The sequence below is a fragment of the Bufo bufo genome, chromosome 2 (genome assembly GCF_905171765.1).
Source record: "Bufo bufo chromosome 2, aBufBuf1.1, whole genome shotgun sequence".
Classification (NCBI taxonomy): domain Eukaryota; kingdom Metazoa; phylum Chordata; class Amphibia; order Anura; family Bufonidae; genus Bufo; species Bufo bufo.
The window spans coordinates 785,352,381-785,370,531 of NC_053390.1; the positions used below are offsets into that span (position 1 = coordinate 785,352,381).

Consider the following 18,151-nt stretch of genomic DNA (forward strand, 5'->3'; position numbering starts at 1 on the left):
TAGCGCCACTCTGTTATCTAGCTCAATATAACTTGTGCTATTATCTGGACAGACTTCCACTTCTACAGAATTTGAGGATTGAACTGTCAATACCAACAATTGATTTTGAGTCCCCCAACATAGCTCATCTCTACTAAGTTAATACGCAATACTGGGGGGGTTTTGTGGGGCAGAGCACCGACCCACGGTTTCCCCTGTTGGTGTAACCACTGACTTACTTATTGCATTGCTATATATGTGATTATAGTGACATTTCCATTTGGATAACGCTATCTGAGCTATATACCAACCACCCTAATATAAAGATAGATATATATAGATATATATATATATATATATATATATATATAGATATAGATATATATATATAGATATATATAGATATATATAGATAGAGAGATGAAAAACGGACAGCACTCCAAGTAAAAGATAGTGGTGTTTATTCACCCATGTGGATGGCCATCCACATGGGTGAATAAACACCACTATCTTTTACTTGGAGTGCTCTCCGTTTTTCATCTCTATCAGACGGGGTAAGCTGCTACATCCCTGGACCTAGCACCCTCCTTGTGTTTTTCCAGTGCCGCCATTATTTTCCTTTTTTATATATATATATATAATTTGCAACACCAGTGATGGAACTGTACACCATTTTTATACCTTCCTTATGTTATTTTTTCATTTTTATTGACCATTTGCCTTTTTAGATGTTTTCTCCAAAGTGATCAACTTGTATATATATTTTTTTTTAATAGGATCTAAATGTGGAAAGTGAATTCATTTATCTGATCATCTTATGAAATATGTCTTATTTTATGTAATATTTGAATCCATTATTTTATTTCGTTACGCTAGATATTTATCCATATACCTAGATATTGGAGTGCCCCCCAATTCCTCCTTTACTAGTTCACGCTTATTCTCGACTGCGGGTGTGTCGTGGGGTGGGCACCATACCATTGGATCTGGAGTAGGTTGAGCCACTGGTACCTTTATCTTTCTGATTATCTTCACTACAAAAAGTATTTGTCCTGCTGCCCCAAACCCCTAGCTAGGGCTATCAGCAGTTTAACATGGTCAATACCTGAATTGTCTGTGTGACATTTTTTCTCTTCAGAATATGCTCCGACAACAGTGAATTGCCAATTCTGTGAGAATACGGGAATACCCGGCTCTTGTAGATGTACAGGGCATTATAAATGTCACAACTGCTTTGACTGTACGTCTCATTGTGCACTTATGGGTGCAACTGCTGTCTATCAGGTCAGGCCTGACTGCCCAATACACAATCTGTGCTGGGGACATAAAGAGGCAACGCCCGCACACTGGCATCATAACCAACATAGAATGAGGTATACAATCAAACCCTGCGACTTACCGATCTCACCACCTCACTTATCAGGATGACTGGGGTCTTCTTGCCTGTATTAGAAGGTAGAACCCACTGGCTGTAGAGCTCGAGAAGAAATTGTGAGCAGGAATGTATGTCCACACCAGCCCGATGTTTTCTGCAGACAGATATAGGTGTGTGTATATATATATATATATATATATATATATATATATATATATATATCAATATCAATATCACAATGCGGCACAGCACGCAGATGAAAGGATTTACAAAGGAAGCACAAACCTGGAGTTTATAGGAGAAGTTGGTGGTGAAGATGGCGCTGGGACGTCACTCTCATCTTCCTCTTCTTCGTCGAGCTCCTCTTGTCTAAGAGGCGTAATGTTATTTCCCAGCCAGACGGAATGGATAGAGACCTAGAGGAGAACACATTGTAGTCATTTCCAAATGATCTTCAAACTTCTAAAACATCCGCAATTGGACTCAAAATGGAAAAACGAGATTTTTGTATAACTTACCAGTAAAATCTCTTTCTCGCTCTTTCCTTGGGGGACACAGAAGACCTTGGTATAGCTCATCTCCATAGGAGGCGTGACACTAAGTGAAGACTGTTAAGCCCCTCCTCCACAGCTATACCCTCAGCCTGGAGAGAGAGACTGCCAGTTGCGTGTCCAAGCAGTGAGAAAAGGCAAAGTCCAACAAGGAACCAACAAGCCAACTACCCAACGGGTAACAAAAACTCGGAAACCGTGCAGAGAAAACAATGAATGGGTGGGTGCTGTGTCCCCCAAGGAAAGAGCGAGAAAGAGATTTTACTGGTAAGTTATACAAAAATCTCGTTTTCTCACCCAGTTTCCTTGGGGGACACAGAAGACCTTGGGACGTTCAAAAGCAGTCCAAAAGGGAAGGGACCACAGCTCCAAGGTGAAGCACCCGAAAGGCATCAATGAACCGCCGCCTGCAGACCCAGGCGGGCCAAGGCAGCATCTGCCAGAGTATGCACCCTGTAGAACTCGGTAAGGCGTGCAAGGAAGACCTGTGCCCGCCTTGCCCAAATGCATGGCCGAAGCCCAATGCCTCCGGCCCAGGAGGCACCGACCGCTCTGGTGAAATGAATGGTGACACCAAAGGCAGAATCCTGCCCTTGGTGCGGTAACCTCAGCAATAGCCAATCTGATAAAGCGGAGGAAAACCACCCTGGAGTCCGTCAACCCTATGCAAGGACCTTCTGGAAACCCAAGAGGCCGAACGTCGACAAGAGTCGGAGATCTCCAAGTAAAAACGGCAAGGCCCAAACAACGTCCAAATCGGTAAAGTGTTGAAGCGAAAGGCAAACACCACCTTCAGAAGGAAGGAAGGAAGAAACGGGATGTAGAACAGCCCTGTCCTGGGAAAAGACAGAAGGCTCGGAACAAAAAAGAGCCATTCAGGCACCCATCAGAGACACGACTGATACGGAAACACAACCGTACAGGACAGAAGGGGTAGAGAGAACTTCTGTAACGGCTCCAAGGACAAGATTGGAGCGCCGAGAGCTCAGTATGTAGTCCCCAGGGCGGTACCGAAGGACAGTACAGAGGAACCAAAGAGCCACTCCGAGGAAGAAGGTCTTGACAGGCCCAGAGGGCCGGGGAACGCTGGAAGAGGAAGAACAGCGCCGACACTTGACACCTCAAGTAAAGGAGTCCCAGTCCCAGGTCCAGTCCGGACTGGAAAAAAAGACAGAACCATGGGGAGAGAAATTCAGAGTGGGGAATGCACAGCTTCCCACAGAACCCCAGACAAAAAACCCTAAGTCTTACGACAGATCCTGGACGAAACACAGCCAGGAGCGGACAGTAGCGAACCCGCTGGAGTCGCCTGGCAAGCGGGCGAAAACCCAATGTGATCAGGCGCAGACCAGTAACACGGGCAGAAGGGTCGACAAAAACTGGTCCCGTCGGCCCTCGAGCAACGTTGTCCCGTATCCACCCGAGTGGGGGAGCAGAAGGACAGACGGAAAGGAACCAAAGGATCCGCCAGATGCCAGGACAAGACAGGCTAAAGTCCATGCTGATGTAGCCACGTTGTACAGTCCGTGTGGGAGATCAAAGGACAATCTGGACCGAAAGGTAGTCCCCCCAAGTTACCGAGAAGGTAAGTCTACAGCAGGACCATTGTCTTAGAATGGACCACGCAATCTGCACTCAGCGGGAGGACAGAACGCGGTAGACTCGGTAAATAGGCACACAGCTAATACAGCCAGTGTGAACAAGGGAGACAGTACGAGGCCAAAAGGAACACCGGAACCATCCACATGAACAACCATGCTCTCCCCAAAGGGGAGGACAGTGAAAGAACAGCCTCTGAAGTCTGGCAGGGCAGAAGCCACATCGGAGTGATCTGTACCGAGCGGGGGCCAAACAGAGCCGGCGAGATAAGGTAGTCGAGACAGAGGCCGGCATAACACCCTCCAACCGAAAGGAGGAGTGGGCAACAGGGAAGCCATAGGACAGCTCAAAAGCAGAACCCTGCTACACTGTGAGACGCCCGGTTCACCGCATCGCAGAAGGCGAATACCCTGAAGAACCCAAGGCGGAGGTCCTCCGGACCTGGGTAATCGAGCGCCCAAGAGAAGTTGGGTGACCTTCCCGAGAAGAGCTGCCCGAACCTGGTAGCAGATCAGACTGAAGCGTAGAGGCGCCAAGAGGAAGGACTCATACCACACTGCATCCGAAAAGGAGGAAATTGCAGCAGGCAAGGGAACCGCAGTCCTGCCAGAGCCAACAAAGAATTCGAGGGGCGCTGCAGACAACAGCACTCTCGACCATGTGACCACTAGCGCAGGGAAGCAATGCCGCGGAAGGACGAATGGGCACGCATCTAGGACCCATGAACACTCCCTGGGATGAAGGGCCAACTAATTAATGAGTACCACCCAGCTCGGTGCAGCAGAGAGCAATAGAGCCTGTCCGGGTCAGGTGGACAGAATGAACTCCTTAGAGACGAGTGCAAGGCTTGCGGCAAGCATCGAATCCCAAGAAAACAAAAGTATGTCGCAGGAAGCAGGTGAGGCATACGTACAAGCAGCCCCGTAAGCAGTGAGAAGGCCAACCCACCTACAGGAGGAGAAGGCATACACGGCCCAAACAACGCACAAGAACGTCCGCTCACTGCAAAAAGGTTACTCAGCGAAAAAGGGGGCTCGCCACAGCATGTACGGAATTGCAAAGTGCAACCTGAAAGGGAGTTATGCACAAGCCTAGTATAGCATGCGATGGAACGCAATCAGTCCGCCCCGAAAGGGGGGAAATTGTACCTGGCAAACTGCAGTCGGCAAGAGTGCAAAGGCCCGTCCCAAAAGGGAGTGATGCCTAAGGCCGTACCTACTTCAGAGAAGCAGGACATACCCTATAATCCAGCAGGAACGCAGGAGGTCCACCTAGTGAAAGGGGAACATGCACAGGGTTATCCTAGCATTAAGTGAGTGTGCAATAATACACCCAACACTGAACTCAGCGAGAGTGCAACTACTCTGCCAATGAAGGGGGACATGTACAAGTCCAGCACAGCCATACAAGGACAGCCGTGAATCTCATGAGCGTGCCAAATTCTGCCCATGGAATGAGGGGTGGTCACTCACAAGGCCAGCACCGTATCCAATGGAAGTGCAAGCGTTCCACCCATGTTAGAGGGCCATTCTCATGGCCAGCAATGTATCCGGTGAGAGTGTAGCATGCTGCCCAGAAAAAGGGGTGGTAATGCACATGGCCAGCATCTCATCCAGAGAGAGTGCGAGCACCCGCCATGTATGGGAGTCATACACATGGCCAGCAACGTACCGGCGAGAGACAAACACAGTCAGTGAGAATGTGTGTATGTCGCCTGAGGAAGGAAGGCATGCCCCTGGCTGGCAGCGAATCCAGCGAGAGTGCGTACACCGCCCACGGAAGAGGGGTCATGCATATGGCAGACAGCGGATCCAGCGAGAGTGCAAGCACCCTGCCATGTATGGGGTACATGCACATGGCCAGCAACGTACCTGCGAGAAAACAACCACAGACAGAGGGATGTATGTATGCTGCCTGAGGGAAAGAGGCAAATCCAAGGCCGGCAGCGAATCCAATAAGAGTGCAGCATACGGCCTATGAAAGGGGGTCATGCCTATGGCCGGCAGCGAAACCAGTGAGAGTGCAGCATAGTAACATAGTACATAACATAGTACATAAGTACATCATAGCACATCAGTGAGAGTGCAGCCTATGGAAGGGGGTCGTTCACATAGCCAGTACATAGCCAGTACCGTATCCGGTGAGAGTGCAGTATTCCGCCTAAAAAGGGGGTTACGCACATGATCGGCAACAGATCCAGTAAGAGTGCAGCGTTCCGCCTAGAGAAGGGGGTCACGCACATGGCCGGCAGCGAATCCAGTGAGAGTGCAGCGTTCCGCCTAGAGAAGGGGGTCACGCACATGGTCGGCAGCAAATCCAGAGAGAGTGCAGCGTTCCGCCTATGGAAGGGGGTCGTGCACATGGCCAGCACCGTATCCGGTGAAGGTGCAGTATTCCGCCTAAGAAGGGGGTCATGCACATGGCCAGCCGGCAGCCAGGGAGAGTGCAGTATACCGCCTAGGAGGGGGGGTGCACATGGCAGGCACCATAACTGGAGAGATGATGAATGCTGCCTACGGAAGGGCCGCATGCACTTGGCCGGCACCGTATCCTGGAAGAGAGCAAGAAAACCGCCTAAAAGGGGAAATGCCCTAGCAGCGACGCAGGCTGGGAGCGCAACACCATGCCGCCTGTGGAAAGAGGTCATGCAGCACTACTGATGAGGCTGCAGCGTCCTGCGCAGTCCAATAGAAATCAGTTATCTATTATTCATTTTTTATTTTTTTTTTCCATTTATATATTTTAAACACAGCCTCTCTGAGGCTAAAGGGGGGGCCACCATATAGGGGCACAGATCGTCTGCGAGTCAGGAAAAAGGGGGCCAACTATACAGGCCCATTGGGAGCCGGCCTGTACCCAAAGGGTTAACAGGGATCTGGCCTGGAGGGCGGCGCTGCGATCCCCTGGGGGCGGAGGAACCCCCAGGCGGGAAGAATTCGCGCCTGGAGAAGTTCCCGCCCCCTCCACCAGAGGCCGGAATTTTGCAGCATAGTAGGCCGCGAAGCCGGGGACTAAATTTGCGGCGCCCGGCCCTTATGTACCGCTGGGACCTGAGGCGGAATGCGCTTCAAACCGGCCGCGGGTGCCCACCTCGCGGGCCGGTCGGAATTGCGGCCCAGCAGGCCGCGAAGCCTGGGACAAAATTTGCGGAGCCCCGCCGACCGGCACCGACAGGGTCTGCTGGGGCCTAGTCAAGCCCAATGCCGGCCGCGGGAGCCCACCCCGCCGGCCGGAAGAGTCAGGGGCCCGGAATGGCGGCTCGCCGGCCGCGGGAGCCCACCCCGCCGGCCGGAAGAGTCAGGGGCCCGGAATGGCGGCTCGCCGGCCGCGGGAGCCCACCCCGCCGACAGGAAGAGTCAGGGCCCGGAATGGCGGCCTAGCAGGCCGCGGAGCCTGGGCTAAAATTTTTGCGGCGTCCAGCCGCACCGGAATATTAATGCTGGCCGGAGGCGAGGCCTTGCTCCACAGCCTCAGGCCTTGAGCAACCCTCCGGTAAGGAGATGGGGGGACCCAGAGACCGGGTGCCCGTGCGGATAGAGGAGCAGCTTCTGCAGCTAGCTGTATGTCCTATGGGGGCCAGGAAAGGGGGGGGAGGCAGGGAGCAGATTGTCGCTCTGCGGCACCCCAGGGGCCAGCCTAGGTCCAGCAGGGGAAGGGTCCAGAGGCCCAGTATGGGGGTCAGGCACGCAGGAGACCAGGGTGGGGGACGTAGGGCTGGAGAAGCCTCTCTCACCATAGCCGTCTTCACCCTCGGTCCATTCCAGCAGGGTCGCCCCTTCAGCTACTGGCACCGTAGTGGCAGGACGCTGGAAGGGGGACTTGGCGTGCGGGCGACCCTTGCGCTGGCGGGATGTAGGGGAGCTGGGCTGCCCTGATCCACCTTGCCTTCTGTGGGAGAGGCAGCAGTGCGGGTGACCGGCACTGGCGCAGCTCAACCCCGGGAGAACAGAGAGGTCTAGTGCGTCTCTGTTGTCCCTGATGATCTAGAACAAAAAGAAAGGAAAAAAGTAAAAATCTAAAATTTAAACAAGGAGAAAACAGCCCTGTGGAGTGTCTTGCCTCCTTGGACACTAAGCAAAAAACTGGCAGCCTCTCTCTCCAGGCTGAGGGTATAGCTGTGGAGGAGGGGCTTAACAGTCTTCACTTAGTGTCACGCCTCCTATGGAGATGAGCTATACCCAAGGTCTTCTGTGTCCCCCAAGGAATTGGGCGAGAAATTACACGACAATATAATTATCTTCCCCTTGACCGCCCCACGCAGCAGACTACCTGTTCATTGTGATGCCATGTTAGGTGACTACAAAGCTACTCTACGGCCAGTCACCCAACACATCCGAGTATACAGACAGCAGGAGTGGTGGCGGCATGGAATTTAACTGGCGAGTATAAGTGGCCATTTTCACATACAGTTCGGCCTTCTCCGTCTTCTTCACAGTGAAATCTGTCTGACAGATTGTTCTCCATCTCTAATCTCTGCATTCCTGCCTTAGGTCTCTTTCACACAAACTATACGGATTCGGTCCGGGCGCGTTCAGGGAAACTTGCTCCATTTCGCAAGCAAGTTCAGTCAGTTTTGTCTGCGATTGCGTTTAGTTGTTCAGTTTTTTCTGTGCGGGTGCGATCAGTTTTGATGCGTTTTTCACGCGCATGAAAAAACAACTGAAGATTTACAAACACCATCTCCTAGCAACCATCAGTGATAAACGCATTGCATCCGGATGCGATGCCTTTTTCACTGAAGTCCCATTCACTTCTATGGGGCCAGGGCTGCGTGAAAAATGCTGAATATGGAACATGCTGCGATTCTCACGCAACTCACAACAGATGCATGAAAAACAACGCTCATGTACACAGACACATTGAAATGAATGGGTCAGGATTCAGTGTGGGTGCTATGCGTTCACGTCACACATTGCACCCGCGCTGAAAACTCACTCGTGTGAAAGGGGCCATAGACTGGGGTTACATGGTGATCTCTGCCACGACACCTGTGGCTCAACCAAGGACTGCTGCGCAGCACTGCAGGGACTACACTGAATGGGGTCGCAACACAACAAGCAACCTGCTCCGACCATGACCACAGATTCACAAAACAAACAAAACAGCAGTGTTACATCCCCCCTCCCGATTCTGGGGTCACGGTAGGGGCAAATTGTTGGGTAGTGGAAACTCATTCTGTTCAAAGACTGCAGGGCTACACAGCGATCCTTGGTTGCACCATGTAGCCTCAGCCACAAGTTGAATTCTTATCCAACAATTCAGCTTAGAGTGTTTATGAGCTCTCAGTAGTGCAATGATGAGGGTTTTTAGATCCAGAGGTTACTTTTTAAGAAAGATCTATTGCAAAAATGGTGTTGCCCCCAAGGCAAGTACAATGCAATAATAAATAAAAATGCATTAAAAGGAGTCCATAACCTTTCATGTTTTTGTGATGCAAATGTAGACTCCAAAGGCATTCTGCTAATATACACCTGGAACTGGATATCCCATTAGAATCTGATAGGAGGGGGTAGACCACTAGAAGCCCCAATCAATGTCTATAATGGAGGGCTCTTTAAAATTTGTACAGGTCTACATCCCATTCATCTTTTTACAAACTAGCGCCATTCCTTACCCAATACTACCCTGGAATTGCAACACAGCGGAGATGTGCTGCAATTCCCAACACATCGCCGAGTCAAATGCGGCCCTGTGTGTTCATGGCAGAGGGTGGAAAGAAACCATGATGTGGCCACTAAAGGAGTGGGACGTGGATCTCCATACCATTAGATTAAAATAAAATACTTTACGTACATACTTTTTTGGGCTGCAATCACTGTAAACCTAATACATAGATATTACAGTGACAGGTTCCCATCGCCTTTAAAAACGGCTGCCAAAATGTAAAAGTGTAATAAACAGAAGACTTTGAGGCAGCAATAAAATCACATCACTCCCAGAATGACTCACTTGGCCGAGCTTATAGCGCATGCTCCCGATCTCACGTTCTGTATTGATCTGCAGTAACAGCTTCTCGTGACTGATCAGAGCTCCTGAAATAGATAAAAGATTTAAAAAAAGTGATGCATCGGCAGCTATCCTGAACACATCAAACAATGAAGGATCGTGCCCGTGTCTGAAAATAACGACGTGTAATGAAAGAAATGGGATATTACACAACACCAAGAGCTCTGCGGAGAGCAGACATGAAAGTCTGAGACTCGGGAAGGTCTAATGGGCTACAAGACTAAAGTGGAGAGATGTCATCCTGTGCTGTTTCTTGCTGGGCGTGAAGGTCATCAAAGCAGGAATCCAATTAAATAAAAGCAGTAGACTAAAAGCAAAAAAAAAAACCCTGATGGATAAAGTGATTCAGTCATTGAGATGAGAGAGATAATAGTCACGGTTCCGCACAGATTAGACGTGCAGTTCACTCTGCATGTTTGGTACCAGCTTCCAACATATGCAAAACCCATCTATAAACTTCTACAAACTCAAAATATGCCAAGACAGTACTTTCCGCATACGTCTGTTTTACTCTGACTTGTTAGGTGCAGAAAACTATGCATTTGACAGCAGAAGGGCGTTTTTTAACAGGAGATGATGGGTGACTGATACAACTCTATAGCATGTAGTTACAGATATCAAGAGCATATGTCAGGAAGGCACACGTCCTGCACGCACAGTGCAACCAAGGTCCTTAGGGTCTGTTCACATGTCGTTTTTGCTTCCGTTGGAGGCATACTGGACGACGGGAGTATTCCTCTACTTATATTTCCGATGGAAGCCACCTCCATATAGGCAGACGTTAGCCACTGATTCCACATAAGGGTCTGTTCACATGTCGTTTTTGCTTCCGTTGGAGGCATACTGGACGACGGGAGTATTCCTCTACTTCTATTTCCGATGGAAGCCACCTCTATATAGGCAGACGTTAGCCACTGATTCCACATAAGGGTCTGTTCACATGTCGTTTTTGCTTCCGTTGGAGGCATACTGGACGACGGGAGTATTCCTCTACTTCTATTTCCGATGGAAGCCACCTCCATATAGGCAGACGTTAGCCACTGATTCCACATAAGGGTCTGTTCACATGTCGTTTTGGCCTTCATCTGAGTTATATCGGGAGTATCCTACTACATATGCCTCCAGTGGACACTATCTAGTCCAGGGATCAGCAACCTTTGGCACTCCAGCTGCTGTTAAACTACAACTCCCAGCATGCCGGTTCTTGTAACTCCTACAGAAGTGAAAGGAGGATTCTGGGAGCTGGGGTGCCAGAGGTTGCTGATCCGTGATTTAGTCATACACTGGCATAGGTCAGCCCTCAACTACTACCGTTAAGAGAAAGACATCCATTATCTGCATGGTATACGTTCTCCGGGCTTTCTTTAAAACCCTGCTGTGTGCTGACCTGTGAGGGGAGGAAGATCGCCTACTCAGTACTCACCACTCCGGTGCACTGCCAATGCCGCAGTCTGCGCTGCGCTCAGGTGACCGCTGGGAGTGTATGCAAGCTCTTCTGCTCAGGTCCCAACCAGATGTGTTCCTGAATTTTCCTGTTCAGCTCCAAACATTTTCCCCATTAAGGACACTTTTTTGTTTTTGCTTACACTGGGTGCACGGGGGATTATACACAGGTTCAGAGTGTGTGCGCTTTGACATAACTATAGTCAAAAGTAGTAAGGATGGAGATAGCACTAAGACTTGTACTTCTTTATTCCAGATGTGACGTTTCAGCTAACAAAGCCTTTGGGGGGTTTGGACCTAACCCCGTAGAGGCGTGCACCCACCTACTTGTATCACTTGGAGCACTGTCTACATCGGTGTATTGTCTACAACTATAGTAAAGGCATCCTATACACAAAGGCAACGTATAACTGTCACTACCTGTGGTTGCTGCAGATAAACAGGGCACAGGGTCCCAGGCTTGATACGCGTGGTGGGTGGCGATATTGTCCCTTTTCGATACCATTGCTTGGATTTCCTGCTCCACGATTCCTCTAACAACGCTCAGCTTCCGTCCAAATCTAGAAACAGAGAAAAGTAATTACAGTTCTAGTGCGTACGTACTACATCCATGGTGAAAGCAGCAGTCATCAGTAGCTTTCTATTATATTTAGCAAGATCTCTGTTCACTGTAAGGGAATTGGTATACAGTAAGTTTGCTCACATTCAGAGAGGGAATCTCACACCCAACCTAAAGAGTTGAGGGCTTGGTACAATACAAAAGTCATGTCACCTAAACACAGCCGTAGCATATAAAGCATATGACTCTTTCTTTTTTCCTGCACTCACACACTGTAACAACCCAGCACCTGTGTGAGCAAAGTGTTTTCAGCATCTAAATGTGTCTGACAGAGGTCTGTACATAGTAAATGTGTACCTGGTGTCGAGCGCTTTTAGGGCCTTGTTCCGCGGCTGCTGCTCCAGGGCACTGATGGCTGGGTTGCCGGCGGATGGAATGGTCATAGCGCTCAGCACAAGCGATGTGATGGCTTGGACCGCCAGGACATTTATTTGAGTTCTTTCTGTGTCCTCCTGTAACCAACATCACAAATTGCACTTGGTACTTTTCATTATTAAAGCTAATCCTTTAAGTAAAGTGCAATCAAATAATCTGGAAACGATTTCCTTGGAGGTGCCTTCAGGAGTAAGGCCGAAAATAAAATGCAACATAAAATCTACTAAATAGGAAGAGACTGCTCAGTTATTCCATACTGAAGTTTTGTGTATGGAAACCTGTAACTATAAAAAACTAAATATTTTACACATGTTAGCGGATACCCTGAGTAAAAAACACTGCACTAGGTGTCAGTCTACAATCTTCATTCCTTAATCCCTTTTGAGACCCCCCCCCCGATACAGTTTACAACCTACTCCTAGTTTCGGGCTTTGCTCATCAGTCCCCTCCAAGTAATACTTGTAGGATGAATGTATAGTGTGTGTGTCCAGGATTCTCTAGCCTTCATGAATCGGCACATATTTATCCCTGGCCTGATTTCTTCTTCTACATCCCATGACAGATCTCTACTCCCTTGTGCGGACCGTCACTGATGTTGAGGAGCGTGTGACCATCACTGCAGACTCTGCTGTGGGTCTTCTCCCTTCTCCAAACACATACACAGCCTGTGCGATTTCTCTCCTTTAAGACTTGGGTACTTTCCACCCCCTCCACTCTCAGATCTGTTGTGTACAGCCTCCTCCCTTCCCTGCTGCTATTTCTAACATTGACAGGAAGGATGGGGAGAGCAGAGAGCCCTCAAATGCAGCACCAGCAGCATTTCGAAGGACTTGTATACTGCTGAAGCAAAATGTTAGGAAATCTTTATTTAAAGGGTTTCTATCACTTCGTTTCACCTATTTAGCTTTCAGACACTAGCGATCCGCTAGTGTCTGCTTTATCTAACCATCCTAATATAAGAGCTTATTGTCCTGCCGTTTAGCTAAAAAAAATAACTTATATAGATATGCAAATGAGCCTCTAGGTGCTATGGGGGCGTGATTAGCACCTAGAGGCTCAGTCTACCTTAACAAACTGCCGCCGCCCAGCGCGTCCCTCCAGCCCGCCCATCTCCTCCGGAATGCGATGCTCCTCGTATTCGGCGCATGCGCAGTGAATGTCTGATCGCTTCCCTGCTCAGACATCTCCACTGCGCCTGTTCCTCGGAGCACTATGACGTCATCGGCGCAGGCGCAGTGGGGATGTCTGAGCAGGGAAGCGATCAGACATTCACTGCGCATGCGCCGAATACGAGGAGCATCGCATTCCGGAGGAGATGGGCGGGCTGGAGGGACGCGCTGGGCGGCGGCAGTTTGTTAAGGTAGACGGAGCCTCTAGGTGCTAATCACGCCCCCATAGCACCTAGAGGCTCATTTGCATATCTATATAAGTTATTTTTTTAGCTAAACGGCAGGACAATAAGCTCTTATATTAGGATGGTTAGATAGAGCAGACACTAGCGGATCGCTAGTGTCTGAAAGCTAAATAGGTGAAACGAAGTGATAGAAACCCTTTAAGACATCATATAGTATACGACAATTTCTAGCTAGAACCAACCCTGTACCTCACATGGATCCAGAGATCTGCCCATTCATTGCTCCAAATTCCTCTGTTACATTTATTTCAAACTGAGAGTTCAAGGGTGTGCTCTCTCTACTGCAGCTCTCTCCCTATTACAGCTCAGAGGTCTGTCCTTTCTGCTGCAGCTCTCTCCCCATTACAGCTCAGAGGTCTGTCCATTCTGCTGCAGCTCTCTCCCTATTACAGCTCAGAGGTCTGTCCCTTCTGCTGCAGCTCTCTCCCCATTACAGCTCAGAGGTCTGTCCATTCTGCTGCAGCTCTCTCCCTATTACAGCTCAGGGGATGTGTCCTTTCTGCTGCAGCTCTCTCCCCATTACAGCTCAGAGGTCTGTCCATTCTGCTGCAGCTCTCTCCCCATTACAGCTCAGAGGTCTGCCCTTTCTGCTGCAGCTCTCTCCCCATTACAGCTCAGGGGATGTGTCCTTTCTGCTGCAGCTCTCTCCCCACTACAGCTCAGAGGTCTGTCCATTCTGCTGCAGCTCTCTCCCCATTACAGCTCAGAGGTCTGCCCTTTCTGCTGCAGCTCTCTCCCCATTACAGCTCAGAGGTCTGTCCATTCTGCTGCAGCTCTCTCCCCATTACAGCTCAGAGGTCTGTCCATTCTGCTGCAGCTCTCTCCCCATTACAGTTCAGAGGTCTGTCCATTCTGCTGCAGCTCTCTTTCTGTAACTTTTACAGTTCCTAACAATAGATATGGCTGGTGGCAGTTGAAGGATGGAGCTCAGCATGTGCGTTACTGAGGTGGACAGAAAAATAAGAAATGTATCCACCGTTATCTACAGCAATAAACACTCACCGACCTCTACTTTATGTGCATGGACATGTGAAGCCATGATGCAGCATCTCTTTCCTGGCCTATACATTAACTACAATATTAAAAAGGTAGGATTTTGCTTGAAAGAACATATAAAGAATTATAAGAATGGGGGCTTTTATCCATTTTATTACAACTTTTGACCGCCAGCATAAACTTATGGGCAGAAAAACCAATTACCCGACAGTCACACTACAGAAAACCTATTCCCTGTATTGGACGTGTTTACCATTAGGATTACATTCTACTCATTAGCAGATGGTAAGGGGTCCGGGCTTCCCTCCGGCTGACACGGTTGTCCTCACCTCTCCACATCAGTGATGGAAACACTAACTTAGATGGAACTCTATTAGACAGCGGGGGATAGAGTTAAAGCTGGCTAGATCCATGAAGTTAAATGAGGGATGGGAATGAATTTAGCAGAAATACTGCAGAACATCTACCTCTTGCTGACTTTCTTCTTGGTCCATTACAATGGGCTGAGTCACCAGCACGCCGAGCAGAGTAGCCCACGTCTCCTCAAACTGAGTCCGGCTCGTCCATCCTAGAGAAATAACGGGAAAAGTCAGCGTACTGTGGAGAGCATCTACTGAGGGCTGGTATACAAAACCTGGTCCTCCCTCTCCCTATGACCTCCATCTTTAGCTCTGAACTAGCTGAATGGGCAGGTCTGAGGTAAAAGGGGCAAACACCGTTCCACCCAAAGATGAAGCAGCCTAAGCCCCCCCCCTAAAATTCTGTATCAGATGCACCAGCAGTGGAGCGAAGGGGCCAGACGGATGCCTCCTGGGTCACATAAAGACTTGGTTTTCTAGTTTGCATCCTCTGGACTGCAATATGAAGGAGGACAGATTACAAGAAAGAAAAAAAAAAAAAAGGATGTTCCTTAAAGGGGTAATCTCATGAATTATTTTCATACCTAAAGTCCCAAAGACTGTACATAATGGTTTTAAAATAGTGTAGTGTGCTGGGGCAGCCTCTGGACATAATCAGTCTCCTTCCCCATCTGGCTGCTGACAATATAGTTCCTTTTTCCTTCGCTCTGCAGAAGCTGCCTTCTCAGCTATACTGCCGTATTAAGTCAGAGGATCTGCTACTTCCATGACAAGCGGGCTGAAAGCTATGTCTATGCCTAGTTCTTGCACAACCCCTTTAACTAAAAAGTAAAAAAACAAAAAAACAACTGATCTGTGCCATTAGATTAATGTATTCAACATTCCCACTGTGCATCGAAAAATTATTTGCATGAAAAAAGAAAAAATAAGCATTTCTCAGAGTACGAGGACTGGATTTTCACGAGAAAGGTATGGCTTTTTTTTGGGACACCTACTCTACATGGCAGCGTGCTTGCATTCAAACTAGTTATAGAGGCGACAGACTGTCCTTTCATATTAATGGTCTATCCCAGTGATAGGCAAACTGCGGCCCTCCAGCTGTTGCAAGACTACAACTCCCACCATGCCCTGCTGAAGTCTGAAAGCTGTAGGCGGTCTTAGCATGCTGGGAGTTGTAGTTCTGCAACAGCTGGAGAGCCGCAGTTTGCCTATCACTGGTCTATCCTCAGGACAGACCATCGAACAAAAATTAACGAGAATCTGACACCCTGCACCCCTGCCAATCAGCTGTTTCGAGTAGGTAGCTACTGTGCCGAAACGACACTGCTCCATACATGGTATAGTGCAGTGTTTCCCAACCAGTGTACCTCCAGCTGTTGCAAAACTACAACTCCCAGCATGCCCGGACAGCATGCTGGGAGTTGTAGTTTTGCAACAGCTGGAGGCACACTGGTTGGGAAACACTGGTATAGTGGACAGCGCTGGTAACTGCAGTTCTCCTCCCATTGCGGTGAGTGGTCACGCGTGCACACCACTGCTCCATGTACAGAGTATGTGGCGGTCCCAACAGTCAAACCCCCAGTGATCATACATTTATCACCAATCCTGCGGAGGTAAAGAAAAAGTCTCCACTATGAACCTATTCTTGTGATTTTTGGGGGCCATGGTGGTCAGATCCCCTAATATTATCATCTATGTAGCATCAGTGCTTCGCCTGTAGGCGACCATGATCTTGTGAAAGTACAGGAAAGCTGGACGCGTGCTTCTTACCCAGTGTGTTTATGCGGTAGATGAATTCTTTGAACACTTCCTTTTCTTGCAAGAACTCAACAGGGATCTCGGGGAGTGATGTTCCAAATTCTCCTCCTGTTTTAGGGGACCAGCCCAGCTTCCACACCTAGGCAAGACAAACACAACAAATCTTAAAAAACTAAATCTCATTTCCTATATTCCTTGTGAGACAAATCGGCATGAATGACAGCAGAGGATCAGCAGCGCATCGGGAAGAAACTAAAGGTGCAAGGTTTGTGAAGGATGACATGTAGAATACTTGGCTCAGAAATTCCCAAAAACATTGGTTATTCGGCCCCTTTCATGCACATGTCACTGCTGAGATCAAAGACGGGCTGCAGTCATCATGTGATTGAGGATGGGACGTCATCACTACTGGTCCGTCAGAGAGCTGTGGCGCCAAAACGTGAGACTTTCAAAAAGGGAGTCATTTTTTTGCCCTCTCTTTATTTTACACCATTCCCTGCCAGCCATTCATTTTTTATTAAGGTCTGAACAATCCTTCATAGGGGTTATGCTGTGACTGATTTAAAAAATGAAAATCAGAACCATCCCTGTACCGCACATGGGTCCAGAGATCTCTACATTCATTGCTCTGCTAGATTATCTTCAGCCTGGGACGGGGGGTGTCCTTTCTGATGCAGCTCTCTCTCTCTAACAGGACATATGGCTGGTGGCAGTTAAAGATTTAAACTGAGCATGTGCGACCATCTCAGTGAGACGGACAAAAAATAAGAAATAGGAACAAACAGCAGGTGGCGCTATACAGATACATTTTATTGAATAGCTCACTGGCTATACTAAATCTGTAATTACATGCAATTACAAAAGTATTCAGATCCCGATGCTGGTTTGAAAAATGCAGAATATGTTTCCCCTTTACTGATAGATGATAATTGTATAGGGTCTACTCACCAGTGGGGGTACTCTTGTATAGCTGTTGACTATAGGTAATCGGGCCAGGCTGATGATTATATTTCTGAAGACCGGCGTCAGGAATGCCGCTATGTTAACATTTCTCTTGTGCCCAAATAACAGAACGGTCTGCAGGGAATCCACCATCTCAGACATCATCACGCAGGCGGTCCTGACAAATGCTGCGCCTAAGTGAGAAAATACATGCATATTACGGTACATCTCATTTATAAATGGGATATAACAACTGCTATGATCCAGCAGTTTGCAGATGTCGCACATCACGTACCTGTTGTGTCCGATTCCGCCTCATCTGCCGCGGTCTCATCTTCTAAATTGTTTTTTTTTCTTTCAGGGCTCAGTAGCTGCTCCCCAGGTTTGACTGCAACTAAAACACACGTCAAAATCAGGCCATGATGCATTTCTATCCCGGGCATGGAGCCGGAGGTAAGGAGATCACCAGTGAGGGGCAGCATGGGGGATAAAATGCCGCTTCCTTCGCACCATAAAGGCTCATGCAAACTGCGGATTATCAAAATACGGATATGGGCCGTGAGCATGTCACCATTATCTTTTTCCTTTCTACAGAAATGTCCTATTCTTGTCTACAAAACGGACAAGTATGGGACATTACCTATTATTATTTTTTTGCGATATACGAATATGGAAAATGCACAGTGTGCTTTGAAATCAATGGCTCCTCATCCAATCGACAAAAGTGAGCATGAG

At 48.5% G+C, this 18,151-nt stretch overlaps 1 protein-coding gene across 1 annotated transcript in view; it reads right to left on the reverse strand.

The window, feature by feature from the left end:
* Positions 1-18,151, reverse strand: part of HTT (huntingtin) — a 241,769-nt gene that overhangs the window by 15,594 nt on the left and 208,024 nt on the right. The window contains exons 50-58 of the mRNA XM_040419177.1: positions 17,712-17,810; positions 17,423-17,610; positions 16,487-16,613; positions 14,825-14,925; positions 11,870-12,024; positions 11,374-11,513; positions 9,454-9,536; positions 1,640-1,770; positions 1,379-1,508 (exon numbers count right to left, since the gene is read on the reverse strand). Of these exons, the coding sequence (XP_040275111.1) occupies positions 1,379-1,508; positions 1,640-1,770; positions 9,454-9,536; positions 11,374-11,513; positions 11,870-12,024; positions 14,825-14,925; positions 16,487-16,613; positions 17,423-17,610; positions 17,712-17,810 (1,154 nt within the window). The remainder of the gene's footprint in view (positions 1-1,378; positions 1,509-1,639; positions 1,771-9,453; positions 9,537-11,373; positions 11,514-11,869; positions 12,025-14,824; positions 14,926-16,486; positions 16,614-17,422; positions 17,611-17,711; positions 17,811-18,151) is intronic.